Source organism: Podarcis vaucheri (assembly GCF_965113315.1).
Source record: "Podarcis vaucheri genome assembly, chromosome: 16".
Lineage (NCBI taxonomy): Eukaryota > Metazoa > Chordata > Lepidosauria > Squamata > Lacertidae > Podarcis > Podarcis vaucheri.
Genome location: NC_138754.1, coordinates 16499401 through 16515498, shown reverse-complemented (window position 1 = coordinate 16515498; position 16098 = coordinate 16499401). Strand labels below are relative to the sequence as shown.

General features: G+C 49.5%; 1 protein-coding gene across 1 annotated transcript; it reads right to left on the bottom strand.

The window, feature by feature from the left end:
• Nucleotides 1-4462: 4462 nt before the first annotated feature.
• On the bottom strand, nt 4463-16010 carry GLMP (glycosylated lysosomal membrane protein). The gene is made up of 7 exons (XM_082204312.1): nt 15878-16010; nt 12161-12418; nt 11728-11925; nt 10029-10247; nt 6861-7138; nt 6161-6310; nt 4463-5207 (listed from the first exon to the last, which is right to left on the bottom strand). The coding sequence occupies exons 1-7, from the start codon at nt 15965-15967 to the stop codon at nt 5132-5134; spliced, it is 1269 nt and encodes a 422-aa protein (XP_082060438.1). The 5' UTR covers nt 15968-16010; the 3' UTR covers nt 4463-5131.
• Between the last annotated feature and the right edge of the window lie 88 nt (nt 16011-16098).

Genomic DNA, 16098 nt, shown 5'->3' with positions numbered 1-16098 from the left:
GAAATGGTTGTGTAGGGCCAGGCTGTGCAGGAAATGGACACTACATAGAACCATGTATAGTGGTGCCTCGCAAGACGAAATTAATCCGTTCCGCGAGTCTCTTCGTCTTGCGGTTTTTTCGTCTTGCGAAGCACGGCTATTAACGGCTTAGCGGCTTTAAGAAAAAGGAAACAAACTCGCAAGAACTCGTAAGACGTTTCGTCTTGCGAAGCAAGCCCATAGGGAAATTCGTCTTGCGGAACGACTCAAAAAACGGAAAACTCTTTTGTCTTGCGCGTTTTTTGTCTTGCGAGGTACCACTGTAATTGTAGCATTGAAAGGGACCCCAAGAGTCATCTAGTCTAACCCCCTGCAATGCAGGAATTGCAGCTTAAGAACCCCTGGCAGATGCCCATCCGACCAGTTAAAATCCTCCAGGGAAACAGAGTTTGCCACCTTCCGAGGAAGTCCATTAAGCGGCTGAATAGCTCTTGCCACCAGAAAGTTTTTCTTGATGTTTGATGTTTCCTTTCTTGTCATTTGAATCCATTGATTCCTTGTCATGTGGCCCAACGTGCACATAGATTCATAGGAAAACCTAGATATGAGGCATGCTTCCAGCCAACAAAAATTTAGGCTGCAAAGTTTGCCTGGTCAGAGAGATCAGTGTCCCGGTCCAAAGCTAGCCAAAGCCAGAGGTAGAATGGAATAGGGTTACTGGATCTCCAGGACTGGCCTGAAGTCTCCAGGTTTGCCTGACCCCCCGCTAAGTGGCAATGGGGAGGCTTGGATCTCCAAGTGAGCAAGAGTGCAATTAATAAAAAAGCATAAAAAGGGGGACTGTGCATGCAGATAGCGAGCTTCAGCCTGGCAGGACCTGGCTGCAAATTATTGTACAGACACTGGGGTGGTGGTCTGCCGGTGGTGGTCTGCCCTCTCCCAATTAACCTCTGTCTCTGCCAGTTATTGCACAGACTCTTGGGAAAGGGGCTCTCCAACTTTTACTCCTGCCTCCTCTCTCCCAATCAACCTCCATCTCCAGGGTTCAGTAATAGGAGGAAATGCAGAGGAAGAACGACCAGGGGCTTCCCCCATGACAGGGGCCACCCCTTGGTCTCAGGTTTGAGTCCTGAAGTCTCAGGATCTGGGACGTTCCTGACCTGTCAACCCTTGAGTTAAACATTGGTCAGCGGGGACTTGATTGCCTCTTTAGCTGCCTTCAAGTTACCAGTTGCTGGAAGCTACAGGAGAGGGTACTAAGGTCCTGTTGGGGACACCTGGTTGGCCGCTGTCAGAATTGGATGCTGGACTAGTTGGGCTGTTAGCCTGATCTAGCAGGGCTGCTCCTATGTCTTGCATTTCTGAGATGCCGCACCCAGTGGCAGCCAGGAGCCGCGTCTCCTTTCAGGATGCTTCTCTTGCATAGGTAAAGGTAAAGGGGCCCCTGACCATTAGGTCCAGTCTTGGCCGACTCTGGGGTTGTGGCACTCATCTTGCTTTATTGGCCAAGGGAGCTGGCATACAGCTTCCGGGTCATGTGGCCAGCATGACTAAGCCGCTTCTGGCGAACCAGAGCAGTGCACGGAAACGCCGTTTACCTTCCCACCGGAGTGGTACCTATTTATCTACTTGCACTTGGACGTGCTTTCGAACTGCTAGGTTGGCAGGAGCAGGGACCGAGCAATGGGAGCTCACCCCGTCGTGGGGATTCGAACCGCCGACCTTCTGATCGACAAGTCCTAGGCTCTGTGGCTTAAACCACAGCGCCACCCGCGTCCCAGGAGGCTCCCTCCACCAAGTGGCGACACCTCTGCAGAGGCTTCCGAGATCCTTCTGAGGCTGCTGTTGATGATGTACATGGGCTGCGTGCTCTAGAGATACAGCTGCTCCAAACCTCCATCTTGGAATGTGAAGGCCTTTAAAGGAGGCCCAGTTGTTTGTTGAACACTTGTCTTTGACTCATCCTGTGATGAATCTCGTTTTAAAAACCATTTGTTGTCTAAGCCAGAATTTCCAAACTGCTCATGTTGGTGACACGACTTTTTCTACAGCTGCTAACCTTGAAGGTGAAGTGGGAATGCTGTCTCCAATGCCAGATAAATTCCAACCTAGTTGCTGTTACTAGGTGGATCATTAGGTCCTTATATAACACATTTTGCAGTTTTCTCTCAGGTGGGGGGAAGTGATGGCAAGGCTCAACCTGGGCCTGGAGGGATAACTTGTGGTGCTATGGAGGAGCTAGGACTTTTACCCATAAATCTTGTGCTGCTAGGCATTGCCACCCCATATGGCAACATCCTCCCCATCCCTTAAATCCTCTCCAGCAAGCGGCTGGTGAATTCACTTTGCAACCTGGCAGGCATGTAATATCTATATAGGAGTAATAATGCAATTTCTCTATTTTTGGATGATACACTTTTCATTGAGGGCACTTGTATATTTTAAGAATACCGTATTACATAACCTAAGTTATTTATTATCATTTTCTATTTGTGTGTGTATTGTACTGGTAACAACTATGCCATTGTATAGTTAATGATAGTTAAATCATGAAGGATATTCTTTTTAAGCAATTGCTTCTCCTCTCCCCACCACCACTCGCTGCTGGAGCTGCGGCGGGGTCGCAGCGAGGTTGCGAGTTCTCCCACTCAGCTGATCCCCTCAAGACCCCACTCTTCCATGGTTTTTTTTTTCAGGGGGGCGCCTAGCCCTGGCACTTCCCCTACAGGTCCAAATAGCCCGAAACGGTTGTCGACGAGACAACTCGTTTCACGCTGCCATTCTGTTCTGTAGGCAGACCAGAAGTCCAAGGATATTCTTTTTAAGCAAATGCTAGCACCCTTAGTTATCCTATTCCTGCATTGCAGGTGGTTAGACTAGCCCAGGCTTCCTCAACCTCGGCCCTCCGAATGTTTTGAGACTACAATTCCCATCATCTCTGACCATTGGTCCTGCTAGCTAGGGATCATGGGAGTTGTAGGCCAAAAACATCTGGAGGGCTGAGGTTGAGGAAGCCTGAACTAGACGACGCTTTGGGTCTCTTACAATTCTGCAGTTCTGTTTCATAGTGGGCACAATGAAAGCTTCTGCTTTTGGGAAGCAGAGGCGATATCCATTTAATTTGGAGGTGTTGTACAAGTATGATGTTTTCCTGACTAAGGCTTGCACACCACCTCTGTGTTACTATTATTATTATTATTGCCTGACGTATGCGCTGCAATAACTCTTTGGAGATCTTGAGAGAACAGCTCCCTCCTAAACCGGTTGTTGAAATCTGAACATGCTTCAGCAGGCAGTTGCTGGTGGAAACGGGCACACTTGGAAGGTTTGTGCCCCTGGAAAGAAACCACTCGGTTTTGTTCCCATGAGAAGCAAGCAGAAGTAGGGATAGGGTGTTAGAGCTCACCATGTGTCTGTGACCAACAGCTCACCACAAAAGTGCCAATTCGCTTACCCAGCAGCAGTGACTGTGTAATGGGTTATTTTTTGCTCATTGGGTGTTTTTTGGGTGTCAGGGGCAGGAAGGAAAATGTCAGGAGAGATGAAAAAAGTACTTTTTTCACGCAGCACATAGATAAACAATAGGACTCACTGCAAGCCTATGCTGATACAGTGCTTAGAAAGTTGATGTGAGTTTTATTCTCTAGTTTATTAACTTTCTAGAAGTTTTAAATTATTGGTTAATTCTTCTTAATGGCAAATTTATTATTATTTTATTTCTTGTAAACTAGTTTGAGGGCGTCCTTTTACAATCAATTTTACAAAATAAATAAATGACAGCAGCCAAGGCAGAAGGAACCAAAGTGATTTTAGACATGGTTGTATGGGGGTGGGGAATCAGTTCAGGGTGACACTAGCAGGGCAAGGAAGCTAAGCTAAGTTTTGTATATAGCTTTGTAACAGCAAAGATAATCCAGCCTCTGCGGATCATTTGCTATCTTTGCAAATACTACTGCTAGTGTGATTTCTCGACAAGAGCAACAAAAGCAGCCCTAGCCAAGAGGTTCTGCTTTTGCCCTCATGCTTATTCCCATTTCTGTCCTGGAACAAGAGAGCAAGCAGGGTGGAGAAATGGCAACAGAAGCAGGCTACCTGAAAGAAAGACCAGCGATGAGGACGAGGAAGATCCAGGAAGATCACAGGCTTAGGAGGGTGCCTGTTATCAGTGCTGCCTGCATTGCACAATGGGAAGTGGGATTGGCAGTTTGCAGAGGCGGGTGGCAGGAAGCCAGCCAGAGGATTGCAAAACCAGGAACAGTAATGGCAGAAGTGAAAAACATGTAGATTCCACTGTTTCACACAGTCACTCTATGGAAACACAACAAAAGAGGAATAGGCGGCTGACCTCTGACCTTTCCTTAAACAGAAAGGGTTTAAAAAACGACCACACACTAATATTGAAAATTAAGAAACGATTCTTCACCTCCCTAAATTTAGCTCCGAAAGAAAGAGGCATTAGCATACAGAAACCACACAAAACCAATTCCAAAACAAAATAATCTTTAATTGGTCCACAAGAGACAAGTGGCAGCTGGAAATGCACATAAACTCCCCGACAACCTCTGCAAATGAAACCTCCCCATGACCTACCTTCCTCAACCTGCTGCCCTTCTGATATTGCTGAACTACATTTCCCATCATCCCTGAGTATTGGCCATGCTGGCTGGGTTGAACAACATCCAGAAGGCACCAGGTTGGGGAGATTTGCCTTGGGCTGTGTTGTGCTGCTTCACACCAAAGAAGGAATCAGAATTGGCTTCCCCTTACCAACCCCAAAAGATGTCCATGCAGCTCAAATGGAAGCCCTTCTCGCTTCAAACGAGAGCTTCCGAACTGGCTCTTCTTAGCGGTCCTCTGACAATTGACCTCAACAGTTTCGGAGATTTCCTTTTTTAAAAAAGCTCAACAATTTTGGGGTGTCCTGGTTTTCTGACCCTAACTTCCAGAATAAGAAAAAGGTGCATTACTTAACAGTCAATAGTGCAATTTGTCCTTTGTTTCAGGGCCGTTAGCCTGTAAACACAACAGTGGCTTACCCTTTTTGTGGGGGGAAAAGACAAATGGGTTGCCAGCTTCCCTTCCCACATTTGACAGCTGTATCACGGAGAGAGAGAACCAGAGGATATAGCTGTTCAAATCATCACCACCATCATTATATTGCACAGCAAGGGAAACAGCTGCAGCCTCCACCATCTCGGAAGGGCTCCACCAGGGGAAAGCTTTGTTCCCTTTAAAAAAAGTAATACAGAGGAGCCTCAATTGGAAAAGAAGCTTGCAACTGTAAGAGGCATTTCAGCATTTTTTTTTTAAAAAAAACAGTACTTTGTAAATGTAACCCGATGAAAACAAGACAATGCTTTAAAAAAAAAATATGAAAGGCAGAACGTATCTTTGGGAAGATGTCTGGTCAAGAGATTGTTGATGAAGCAATGCAGTGCAAAGACGCCGTTATCTTTTTGAGAGGGTAAGAAAGTGAATGTCTGAGGAAACTGAGGACCCAAAATACTACCCCTCCCCAAAGCTTATCACAGGGTGTTTGGCGGGGGAAATGAAAAGACAATTCAGCCTCTCCAGCGTCACCCAGCGAAAGAAAAACCACAGAACCCTCTTTGGGAAATGGGCACCGTAAACCAGGGACCGGGAACTTGCAGCCCTCGAAATGCTGACAGACTCCAACTCCCAGCAGCCCTTGGTCAGGGATGATGACAGCAGCTGGAGTCCAAGTATGTCTAATGGTCCACACATTCCCTGTCCCATTGTAAACACCCCTGTGCTTCTGGAATATTGAGAACTGCACATATCACGGTAGAGTCTTCCAAGTGACAGTAATTTCAAGTGGTAAGAAGGAAAACTTCTGGGGAGTGATCCTGATAAGCAGCCAAACTATTGAAACGCACATTCCGCCTCCCTCCACAAGAGAATACAGGTGGGGGACAATGCAAATGGCCCCACCAGGTAGCACCATCCATCTACTGAGGGTACCCAAACACAGTAAGCAGACCAGAGCATCTTCACCAGGAGATAAATTAAGCCACTGAGACGTCCCCCTGAAGGAAACAGAAGAAACATTCCCCAGAAACAGCTGCATGAAACGCCTCTGGAATTAAGCTACCAGAAGCCAGTTTGGCCAAGACGCTGAGGGCAACTGTCCACTGACAACAATCAGTTGATGGGTTCGTACTCTGAATAGGGCTTCTTCCGAGAGACGAGGACGGTGAGGCTGCCCCCCACCAGGAGCAGCACTGGAGTCCCCAGCCCCACTGCGAGGATTGCGATCACGAGGGGGGAGAACCCGTCCTTGGGGGGCTCACCAAAGCCAATCAGCGCAGACCTGGAAGGGGTGACAGGTGGGGGGAGAGAAGAGAAATTGTTAGCCAATACCTCAACTTAATATGGGACGTGGGTGGCGCTCTGGGTTAAACCACAGAGCCCAGAGCTTGCTGATCGGAAGGTCGGCGGTTCGAATCCCTGTGATGGGGTGAGCTCCCGTTGCTCGGCCCCTGCTCCTGCCAACCTAGCAGTTCGAAAGCACATCAAAGTGCAAGTAGATAAATAGGTACCACTGCGGCAGGAAGGTAAACGGCGTTTCCGTGCGCTGCTCTGGTTCGCCAGACGCGGCTTAGTCATGCTGGCCACATGACCCGGAAGCTGTACGCCGGCTCCCTTGGCCAGTAAAGCGAGATGAGCGCCGCAACCCCAGAGTGGTCTGCGACTGGACCTAATGGTCAGGGGTCCCTTTACCTTTACCTCAACTTATGGACTTGCTTCTCCCTCCTCTCCATCTACTGTCCGTGTAGTGTAAGGGTTAAGAGGGACCTCCTTTTCCCTACCTGTTTTTTACGGAGGGAAAAGAAACCTAGCCCCTCAAGACTGCTGCTCACCAGCTCAGGTAGCTCTTTTCTTGGTAGGCCTCGCTGTCCTCGCTGCCAAAGGAGATGTTGATGGCGGCCACGCCATTGTGGACCTCCAGCTCCTCCCCAAAGTAGGCGTGGGCTATGCTAGGCCGAGGAACGGTGCGATTCTCCGTCTCCAGCTGGTAATACTCGCAGTGGACGGTGTCTTCCCGCTTGGGCTGCAAGGCGCTGTACGCTGCCGTCTTCCACTGGAGGAAGCTGAACCCAGCGCTGTCGTTGCGGCGGACAGAAACCAGCTGGGCCATCTGCTCCAAGGAAAGGAAAAGAGGGCATTCGTGAAATTAGGGCCACATTTCACACCATACATTTAAAGCAGGGGTCAGCAACCTTTTTCAGCTGTGGGCCAGTCCACTGTCCCTCAGACCATGTGGTGGGCTGGACTATATTTTGAAAATAAATAAAAAAATGAACAAATTCCTATGCCCCACAAATAACCCAGAGATGCATTTTAAATAGAATCATAGAGTTGGAAGAGACCACAAGGGCCATCGAGTCCAACCCCCTGCCAAGCAGGAAACACCATCAGAGCACTCCTGACATATGGTTGTCAAGCCTCTGCTTAAAGACCTCCAAAGTAGGAGACTCCACCACACTCCTTGGCAGCAAATTCCACTGTCGAACAGCTCTTACTGTCAGGAAGTTCTTCCTAATGTTTAGGTGGAATCTTCTTTCTTGTAGTTTGGATCCATTGCTCCGTGTCCGCTTCTCTGGAGCAGCAGAAAACAACCTTTCTCCCTCCTCTATGTGACATCCTTTTATATATTTGAACATGGCTATCATATCACCCCTTAACCTCCTCTTCTCCAGGCTAAACATGCCCAGCTCCCTTAGCCGTTCCTCATAAGGCATCGTTTCCAGGCCTTTGACCATTTTGGTTGCCCTCCTCTGGACACGTTCCAGTTTGTCAGTGTCCTTCTCGAATTGTGGTGCCCAGAACTGGACACAGTACTCCAGGTGAGGTCTGACCAGAGCAGAATACAGTGGCACTATTACTTCCCTTGATCTAGATGCTATACTCCTATTGATGCAGCCCAGAATTGCATTGGCTTTTTTAGCTGCCGCGTCACACTGTTGGCTCATGTCAAGTAATAGTGCCACTGTATTCTGCTCTGGTCAGGCCTCACCTGGAGTACTGTGTCCAGTTCTGGGCACCACAATAAAAGGACACATTCTACTCATGTAAAAACACGCTGATTCCCGGACTGTCCGTGGGCCGGATTTAGAAGGCAATTGGGCTGCATCCGGCCCCTAGGCCTTAGGTTGCCTAACCCTGATTTAAAGTGTAATGATACCACTGGGGCTTATTAATACTACTAATAATAAGTCAACTTGAAGCAACTGCTCTGTTTGTGTCTGTTTGTCTGTCTCTCTCTAACCTACCTCACAGAACTGTTGTAACAACAGAATGAAGCAGGAGGAGCCTGTACGCCACCCTGAGATCCTTGTAGGAAATGGTGGTCTATTTATGTACCATATTTTTCTGTGTATAAGACGAGGTTTTTTTATTATAAAAAATGCTAAAAATTGGGGGTCATCTTATACACGGATAGTGCTGAGGTGGGACGGGCATTTGGCGGCTGCCACTAGCAGGAAATTGTCAGCGGATTTTGGCCTGGTGATTGGTGGCTGCGGCAAGGTCTGCTGGCGATTTGCTGCTGTGGCATTTGGGCGGGTGATTGGCAGCTGCTGGTGGCAAGCGGGCAGATGATTGGTGGCTTCATCGATGCGTGGGATTGGCAGTGGCAGTCAGGCGGGTGAGCCATTGTTGGCAATCTCCCCTCCCCCAAAAAGCTCAACAACTGTGGGCAATCTCCCCCCATTTCCTCAATTTGGAGTCCCAAAAAACAGAGGTCGTCTTCTACACGGGGGCATGTTATACATGGAAAAATATGGTAAACAAATAATTTCCAGGCAAGAGAAATCATAGAGTTAGAAGGGGAACCAAAAGCCCTCTAGTCCCAACGCCCTGCGCTGCAGGAATCACAGCTAAGGAATCCCTGGCTGAAGACCACCCAGCCTCAGTTTGGGATTTTAGGGCTAATACCTACCTCCCTGGTACCCTCTTAAGCCAGAAGCCCCTTTTCCTAACCTCCATACTTGGAGCTAAGCGTGGCTAGTTAGCAGGGAAATGACACTCTGCACACGTTTCAGAGGCACCTTTCCACACATTTCAAGTTTCATACCCTAGCAGCAGGATTACCGTATTTTTTGCACCATAACACTCACTTTTTTCCTCCTAGAAAGTAAGGGGAAATGTCTGTGCGTGTTATGGAGGAAATGCCTACGGGTGGCGGGGGGATCTGCTGCAGTCGTGAGCAGAGGATCCATGGTTCCCCTTCCTTCCCTCCTCCGTGGCTCGCTTTGAAACAGCAAAGCAGGAGAAGAGCCGCTGAGTGGGGAGGAGAGAGGGACAGAGAGCCTGCTTCTTTAAAGGAGCAAAGCGGGAGAGGAGAGGAGCCGCTTACACGAGTGTAAGCGGCTCCTGTCCGGTTGGTTCCTTTAAAGCAAGCAGGCTCTCTGTCCCTCTCTCCTCCCCACTCAGCTCGCTACATAGCAGCAAAGGTTTTCAGCTCCTAAGCCGGGGATGAGCAGGGAGGAGGAAGAAAAGCAGAGCCTGCTTGCTTTAAAGAAAGGAGCAAAGCGGGAGGGGAGAGGAGCCTTCTCCAATTATACCCCTCTTCTTCATTATTAGCAGCATCCTTCTCCACACACCCCACGTGTGCTCCTTGTCCCTTGAGTGCTTTTCCTTCCCTCCCCACTTAAAACGTGGTTACAAAGCACGGATCCACATGGATCCTCAGGATTTTTGCACTGGGTCACCCCAAATTCACCATCAGATCACATAGCATGTCCATGGCTACATCTTGCACCAAAAAAATCACACACCCACTGTTGCCTGGGGCTGCAGTGGTGCAAAAACCTGGTTACAAAGCATGGATCCACATGGATCCTCAGGATTTTTGCATTGGGCTACTCCAAACTCACTGTCAGATCACATGTCTGTGGCCACAGCATGAACCACAAAAATCATACATCCACTGTTTCCTTTAGAATATTTTTTTTCTTGTTTTCCTCCTCTAAAAACTACGTGCATGTTATGGTCTGGTGCGTGTTATAGAGCGAAAAATACGGTACCTCGAATATGGTCGGTGTATACTCGTCGTCGATTGAGCGGGTGGATTCCAACTGCTTCTGCCCGCCTCTCTCCTCCACAGTGACGATCTCCAGCGCAAAGCGAGAGCGGTTGCCCCTAGGCGCGACCCCATGCATGACAAAGTCCACCTTGGAGGTGTTGGCCGTGTGCAGGAGACGCGGGAGCGGGCCATCGCGGCTGGTCTCTTCATAGGCCGTCACCTGGGGAGCAGCGATGGGGACCACCAACGGTGGAAAGTTGGCTGGTTAGGCAAGAGAGTCTCGCAGTGCGTGCCCTGCAGTTGCGAGAGACGAGCTGTGGCATAGCTGGATAAAAGCAGCCCAGGGGGGGGGGGGAAAGCCACAGCTGTCCAGGTTTATGACTGGACTGCCAACTCTCATGAGCCCCAAACAGTATGGCCAATGGAGACGGTGGGGGCTGGATCAAGCTACATATGGAGGGCCAAAAGTTCCTCAACCCTCCTTCCATTCCTTATACAGTGGTACCTCTGGTTAAGAACTTAATTCATTCCGGAGGTCTGTTCTTAACCTGAAACTGTTCTTATCCTGAGGTACCACTTTAGCGGATGGGGCCTCCTGCTGCTGCCGCGGTGCGATTTCTGTTCTCATTCTGAAGCAAAGTTCTTAACCCGAGGTACTATTTCTGGGTTAGCGGAGTCTGTAACCTGAAGCGTCTGTAACCTGAAGCATCTGTAACCCGAGGCAGTGGCGTAGCGTGGGGGGTGCAGGGGGGGGGCGGCCGCACCGGGCGCAACATCTGGGGGGGGGGTGCGCTCGCACTCGCAGCTCTCTGCCCCTACCTGGCTCACTCTCTCTCTCTCACTGCAGTGCTGGCTGTGCGAATCCGATCCGAGCCACTGGGTCGCCGCCCACTGTGGAGGGGGTGGGTGCCAGGCGTGCGGTGCGGAAAGAGAGCGAGGGACTATCTGGGGGAGGGACAGTGCAGCGGCCGGCCAGCGCAGCGCTGAAGAGAACCACACCAGACCAGACCAGGCAGCAGCAAGAAGAAGCTGGCAGCGGCGCAAATTACTTGCCCTGCCCCGGGTGCTGTCAACCCACGCTACGCCGCTGACCCGAGGTGCCACTGTATTTCTCTAAGAAGAGTCTGCTGGATCAGGCCAGTGGCCCATGTAGTCCAGCATCCTGTTCCCACCGTGGCCAACCAGATGCCCATTATGGGAAACCCACAAGCAGCACCTGTGCACAAAAGCCCTCTCCACTCCTGTGGTTTCCAGCAACTGGTATTCATGAGCTGCCTCCAACTTTGGAGGCGGAGCATAGTAATCACAGCTAGTAACCATCGATAGCTTTCTCCTCCATGGTTCTGTCAAATCCTCTTTCAAAGCCATCCAAATTGGTGGCCATCCCTGCCTCCTGTGGCAGCGAGTTCCACAGTTTAACTATGCGCAGCCACAGATGTTCCCCATGCCCTCCCGAAAAAGTGTTCTAATCTAGCATGTTTATTTGACTTGCATCTAGCAAACCAAGTTTGAAAAAGAAAAAAAAATGAAGCTGCCTTATATTTATTTGCAAATGACACCCATCCATCGTCGAAGGAAAAAAACACCAACCACCTTGCATCACTGATTAGATATACGGCATGATCTACAACAGCCCGTCACGACAACACGCAGCAACTGGCTGTCTGACCTGTCGGCGGGGAAGCCACGCCCTTTTTTACCTGGAAGGAGATGCTTCCGTTCCGGAAGGTTCCTCCAGAGTCGGGGCCAACCCCCTGAAACGTCGCTGTCAAAGTAGTCTCATTCAGCCGGCCATCAAGGCTGTCCCAGGTGAAGTTTGCCAAATCATAGGTGGGGTAGAAGCTGCTTGCATTAGCTTTGGAGAGATCCGAGGTCTTTGTGCCGTTGTACTCAAACACCTAGAAACATCCGTGTTAATGTAGGACGAGCCCAGCTGGATTTGGCCAAAGGAGGCCCCATTTAGTCCAGCACCGTGTTCTCACAGTGGCTAGCAAGATGATGCCCAACGTCCTGGAGCAGCTATATTCACACCCCTTTTCTCCCCACTGCTGCCATTCTCGTTCCACCCCACTTGGATGACCCCACACACCACCTCCTGCCTTCATTTCAGACTCTGCAGCCCCCCAAGCTTACCTTGGAAAAGATGACAGCCATGGAATACAAAACGCTTCCAGCTGGCTCGACCTGGATGGCTCCGGAGGGCGAGGGGGAGAGCAGCCGGGTCCAGTTGACGTGGACACCACTGCTCTGGCTTCCTGTGTAGACCAGCAACACAGTGGGTGCCCCGATGGTACTCCAGACATAATGGATGGTGTTGTTGAGACCCACCGCCCGGACGTGCAGGAGGTTCACGGCAGAGCTGTTCCAGCCCGGGTTATACTCCAGGGAGACCTGGAAATGGGCGTCCCCACCAGGGTGTTAAATCTGCTTCACAAACGCCGGGCAATGTCGTCACTACGTATCTTTAGGCACCAGGCATAAACACTTCTTATTTGCCAGTCCTTGGGCTTTTCATTAGGTAAAGGGTAAAGGGACCCCTGACCGTTAGGTCCAGTCGCAGACGACTCTGGGGTTGCAGCGCTCATCTTGCTTTATTGGCCGAGGGAGCTGGCATACAGCTTCCAGGTCATGTGGCCAGCATGACTGAGCAACTTCTGGCAAACCAGAGCAGCATTCGGCGTTTACCTTCCCACCGGAGTGGTACCTATTTATCTACTTGCACTTTGACGTGCTTTTGAACTGCTAGGTTGGCAGGAGCTGGGACCGAGCGACGGGAGCTCACCCCGTCGCGGGGATTCAAACCGCCGACCTTCTGATCGGAAAGTCCTAGGCTCTGTGGTCCCTTATGGGCTTTTCATTACCTGTGGCCTAAGAGTGTTTCACTTATTTATTTATTGCATCCCACCTTCTTTCTTCCAAGGAGTAGGAAATGGCATACATTGTCCTCTCCTCCTCCCCATTTTTATCCTCACAACCACCCTGTGAGGTAGGTTAGGTTGAGAGAAGCAGTGACTGTTCCAAGGTCACCTAATGAGCTTCATAGCTGAGTGCGGATTCGAATCCTGGTCTTGCCCAGGGTTTTAGTCCAACACTCAACATCTGGGCAATCTTCTGGGAGATTCACGCCAGTGCTGGGTGGGGATAGAGGGCATGCAAAAATCCCTCCCAAGGTGTAGAGAACTGTCAGAGAAGAGAGTGTTTTGAGCTTCATTTAGTTTATTTTCAAAGGAAACTACAATCCAAAGCCAACTTAGGATCTAGAAGTTTTGAATTGCAAATCCCTCCTGCCTTTGTCAAAACAACTGGAAGGCAGCCGGCCGGCAATGGCCATTTCAAAACACTGAAATATGACCAGATCAGCATATCTTATTTCCACTGTAAAAAAAAGAACGAACTGAAAGTATTACATAACTGAAAAGCAAGGAATACTTGCCTTACATATCAGCTCACTAAAAACTTCTTCTAGGGTTGACAACTTTTAGAAGTTAAAGAAAAGAAGAACTTCTAACCATATTGAGAAAGGCAGTCCAGGACTGTATTTATTACTCTTCTTTCTGATGTTAGCCCAGCAAATAAGGACAAATCTCTATTTTAAAAAATATTAATGTACTGTGAAACCAAAAGTGATTGTGGAACTAAGAGAAGATCACCATTTTCCTTCCTTGTATTTTTACTGCAGTGCATTTTGGGCCTTTGTTTTAAAAACGTCAATAAAAAAGTATTTTTTTTAACACAAACATACCTGTAATTTGCCTCAGCCCAAGCAGCTTAGAGTGGGAAAGCAGGCAGTGAGGTTGGAATGTGGGTTTTATTGCACCCCAAACATTGACAGGAAATGAACGGATTTGATTCCCTAACTTTGCAACTTGGTGGTAGTGTCTCACCAGGAGAAAAATCCCTACAGACTCCTGATCTGGCTTCTAAGCAGGGAATACCAATGCACACCTACATATTTTTCACAGGCCAAAGGCAGGATTTGAGAGTCTGAAACTCCTGCTTGGGACCCCTGTTGATCTCCTCACCCTCAGTATAAAAAGCAGGGCACCAGAGAAGTCTAACACACTGGTGCCCCATCCAGAGATCAGAGGAACAAGCTGAGATTCCCAGGAGTCAGATTTGGCCCTGGCGCAAGATTTTCGGGAGACAAAAATCAGACAATGCAGGAAAAACACTGTCTTCGAAAAGCTCAGAGTCTTGGTTCTAGTTGTGAATCCCAGCTTACAAGACTGGATCTGCCATTTTAAAAACATTCACATGCATCCTTTTCTTGTATTTTAACCCCACACTTCCTCCCAGGAAGCTCAAGGTGGCGTATGTATGGCTCTGCTTCCATCTCAACCTCACAACCACCTTACGAGGTGGGCCAGGCTAAGAGGTGGAGAGCTGGCATTGTTTAGTGGACTGAGTGTCAGGCTAGGGGTTCAAATCCCCACTGAGCCATGAAGCTCACTGGGTGACCTCGGTGGCCCAGGCACTTAAATTCTGCCTTGCCCTACTTTACACGGATGCTGTGAGGATAACACAGAGGGGAAACCATGCCTTCCTGAGCAACTGAGAGGAAGGAGGATGAAAATATAAAACAGAAATGGTGACTACCCCCAAGAGGAATCTTGCAGGGCTTTACGACGGAGCAAGGATTTGGAACTCATGAAAACACAGTGGTTAAAAACAACAACTGGCTCCCATTTGGCAGAACAAGATTCAAAGTTGGGTCTTCGAAATAGTTGCCGTCCACATGGAAATCCCCTAATCCTAAAATCCACCCACAACACAGCACAGTTTTCCTCTCTCTTCCTGTTTTTCTCATTTTCACTGGTCGTTCTCTCTCCCGCCCCACACTTTCCTTTCCTTCAACAGGTGTAACAGAGAAAATAAAACATAATAAGTGTAAATTAGCATGTAAAAATAAAGCTTCAGGTGTTGCTGAACTAAATTGCCAGGTGGATGGGCGATGGAGCCCAACAATACCTGGAGGACCACAGGGGCACCCCATTCCTGGGATACACAACACTGATCAGCGTCAGCTGCAGCTCAGTGGGTAGACTCGCAGTGGTTCTCAACCTGTGGGTCTCCAGATGTTGTTGGACTACAACTCCCATAATCCCTGAGCTCTGGTCTTGCTAGCTAGGGGTGATGGGAGTTGTAGTTCAACAACATCCGGGGACCCACAGGTTGAAAAAGGCTGGAGAGCATTTGCTTTGCATGCAGAAGATCCCAGGTACGATTCCCAATAGCATCTCCAGGTAGGGTTGGAATAGAATCCGTGCCTGAAACCCCAGAATGCCACTGCCAACCGGTGCAGGCAATACTGAGCTAGATGGACCAATGGTCGCACTTGGTATAAGGCAACTTTCCATGATACTATAAGGAGCCACAGCTCAGTGGGAGAGCACCTGGGTTGTATGTTAAAAGCTCCTAAATTCAATCCCCAACATCATCTCCAGGTAGGGATGGAATAGACTTCCTGCCACAAATCCTGGAGAACCACGGCTGCCAGTCAGTGTAGACAATACTGAGCTAGATAGAGCATAGTCTGAGTCAGTATAAGGCAGGTAGGGCTGGGAATGTCCCCTGGTCAGAACCCAGGAGAGCTGCTGCTGCCAGTCAGTGCTGGCAACACTAAGCTAGATAAACCAATGCTCTGACTCTGCATAAGGCAGTTCCCGAGGCTCCTAGCCTTTGCCAACCTGCCCCTACACCAGATGTTTTGGACTACAGCTCCCATCAGCCCCAGCCACCATGAGCCAGCCCAGGCTGGCAGCGGCTGACCTCACCCAGCCCTCAAACATCCCTTAGAAATAAATCTCCTCCAAGGAGGGCATCCATCCACCGGCCCCTGGGCCGTCCTACCTTCCTCTTATACCCGGCGGGATCCCCTGCCCGGCTCCCCACCAGCCACAGGAGGGGCAGCCAGACCCAGCCGCCACCGCCTGCCTGCATGTCGCTCCTCCAACTGCCTGGGCTGCAAGACCACGTGACGCCTGCAGCTGATCATTCCGGTTCATTCTTAAAAAGGGAGGAGGCTCTTAAAGGGGCCGCTGCGTGGAGGAGTCGGCTTGCTGGGTTTCTTT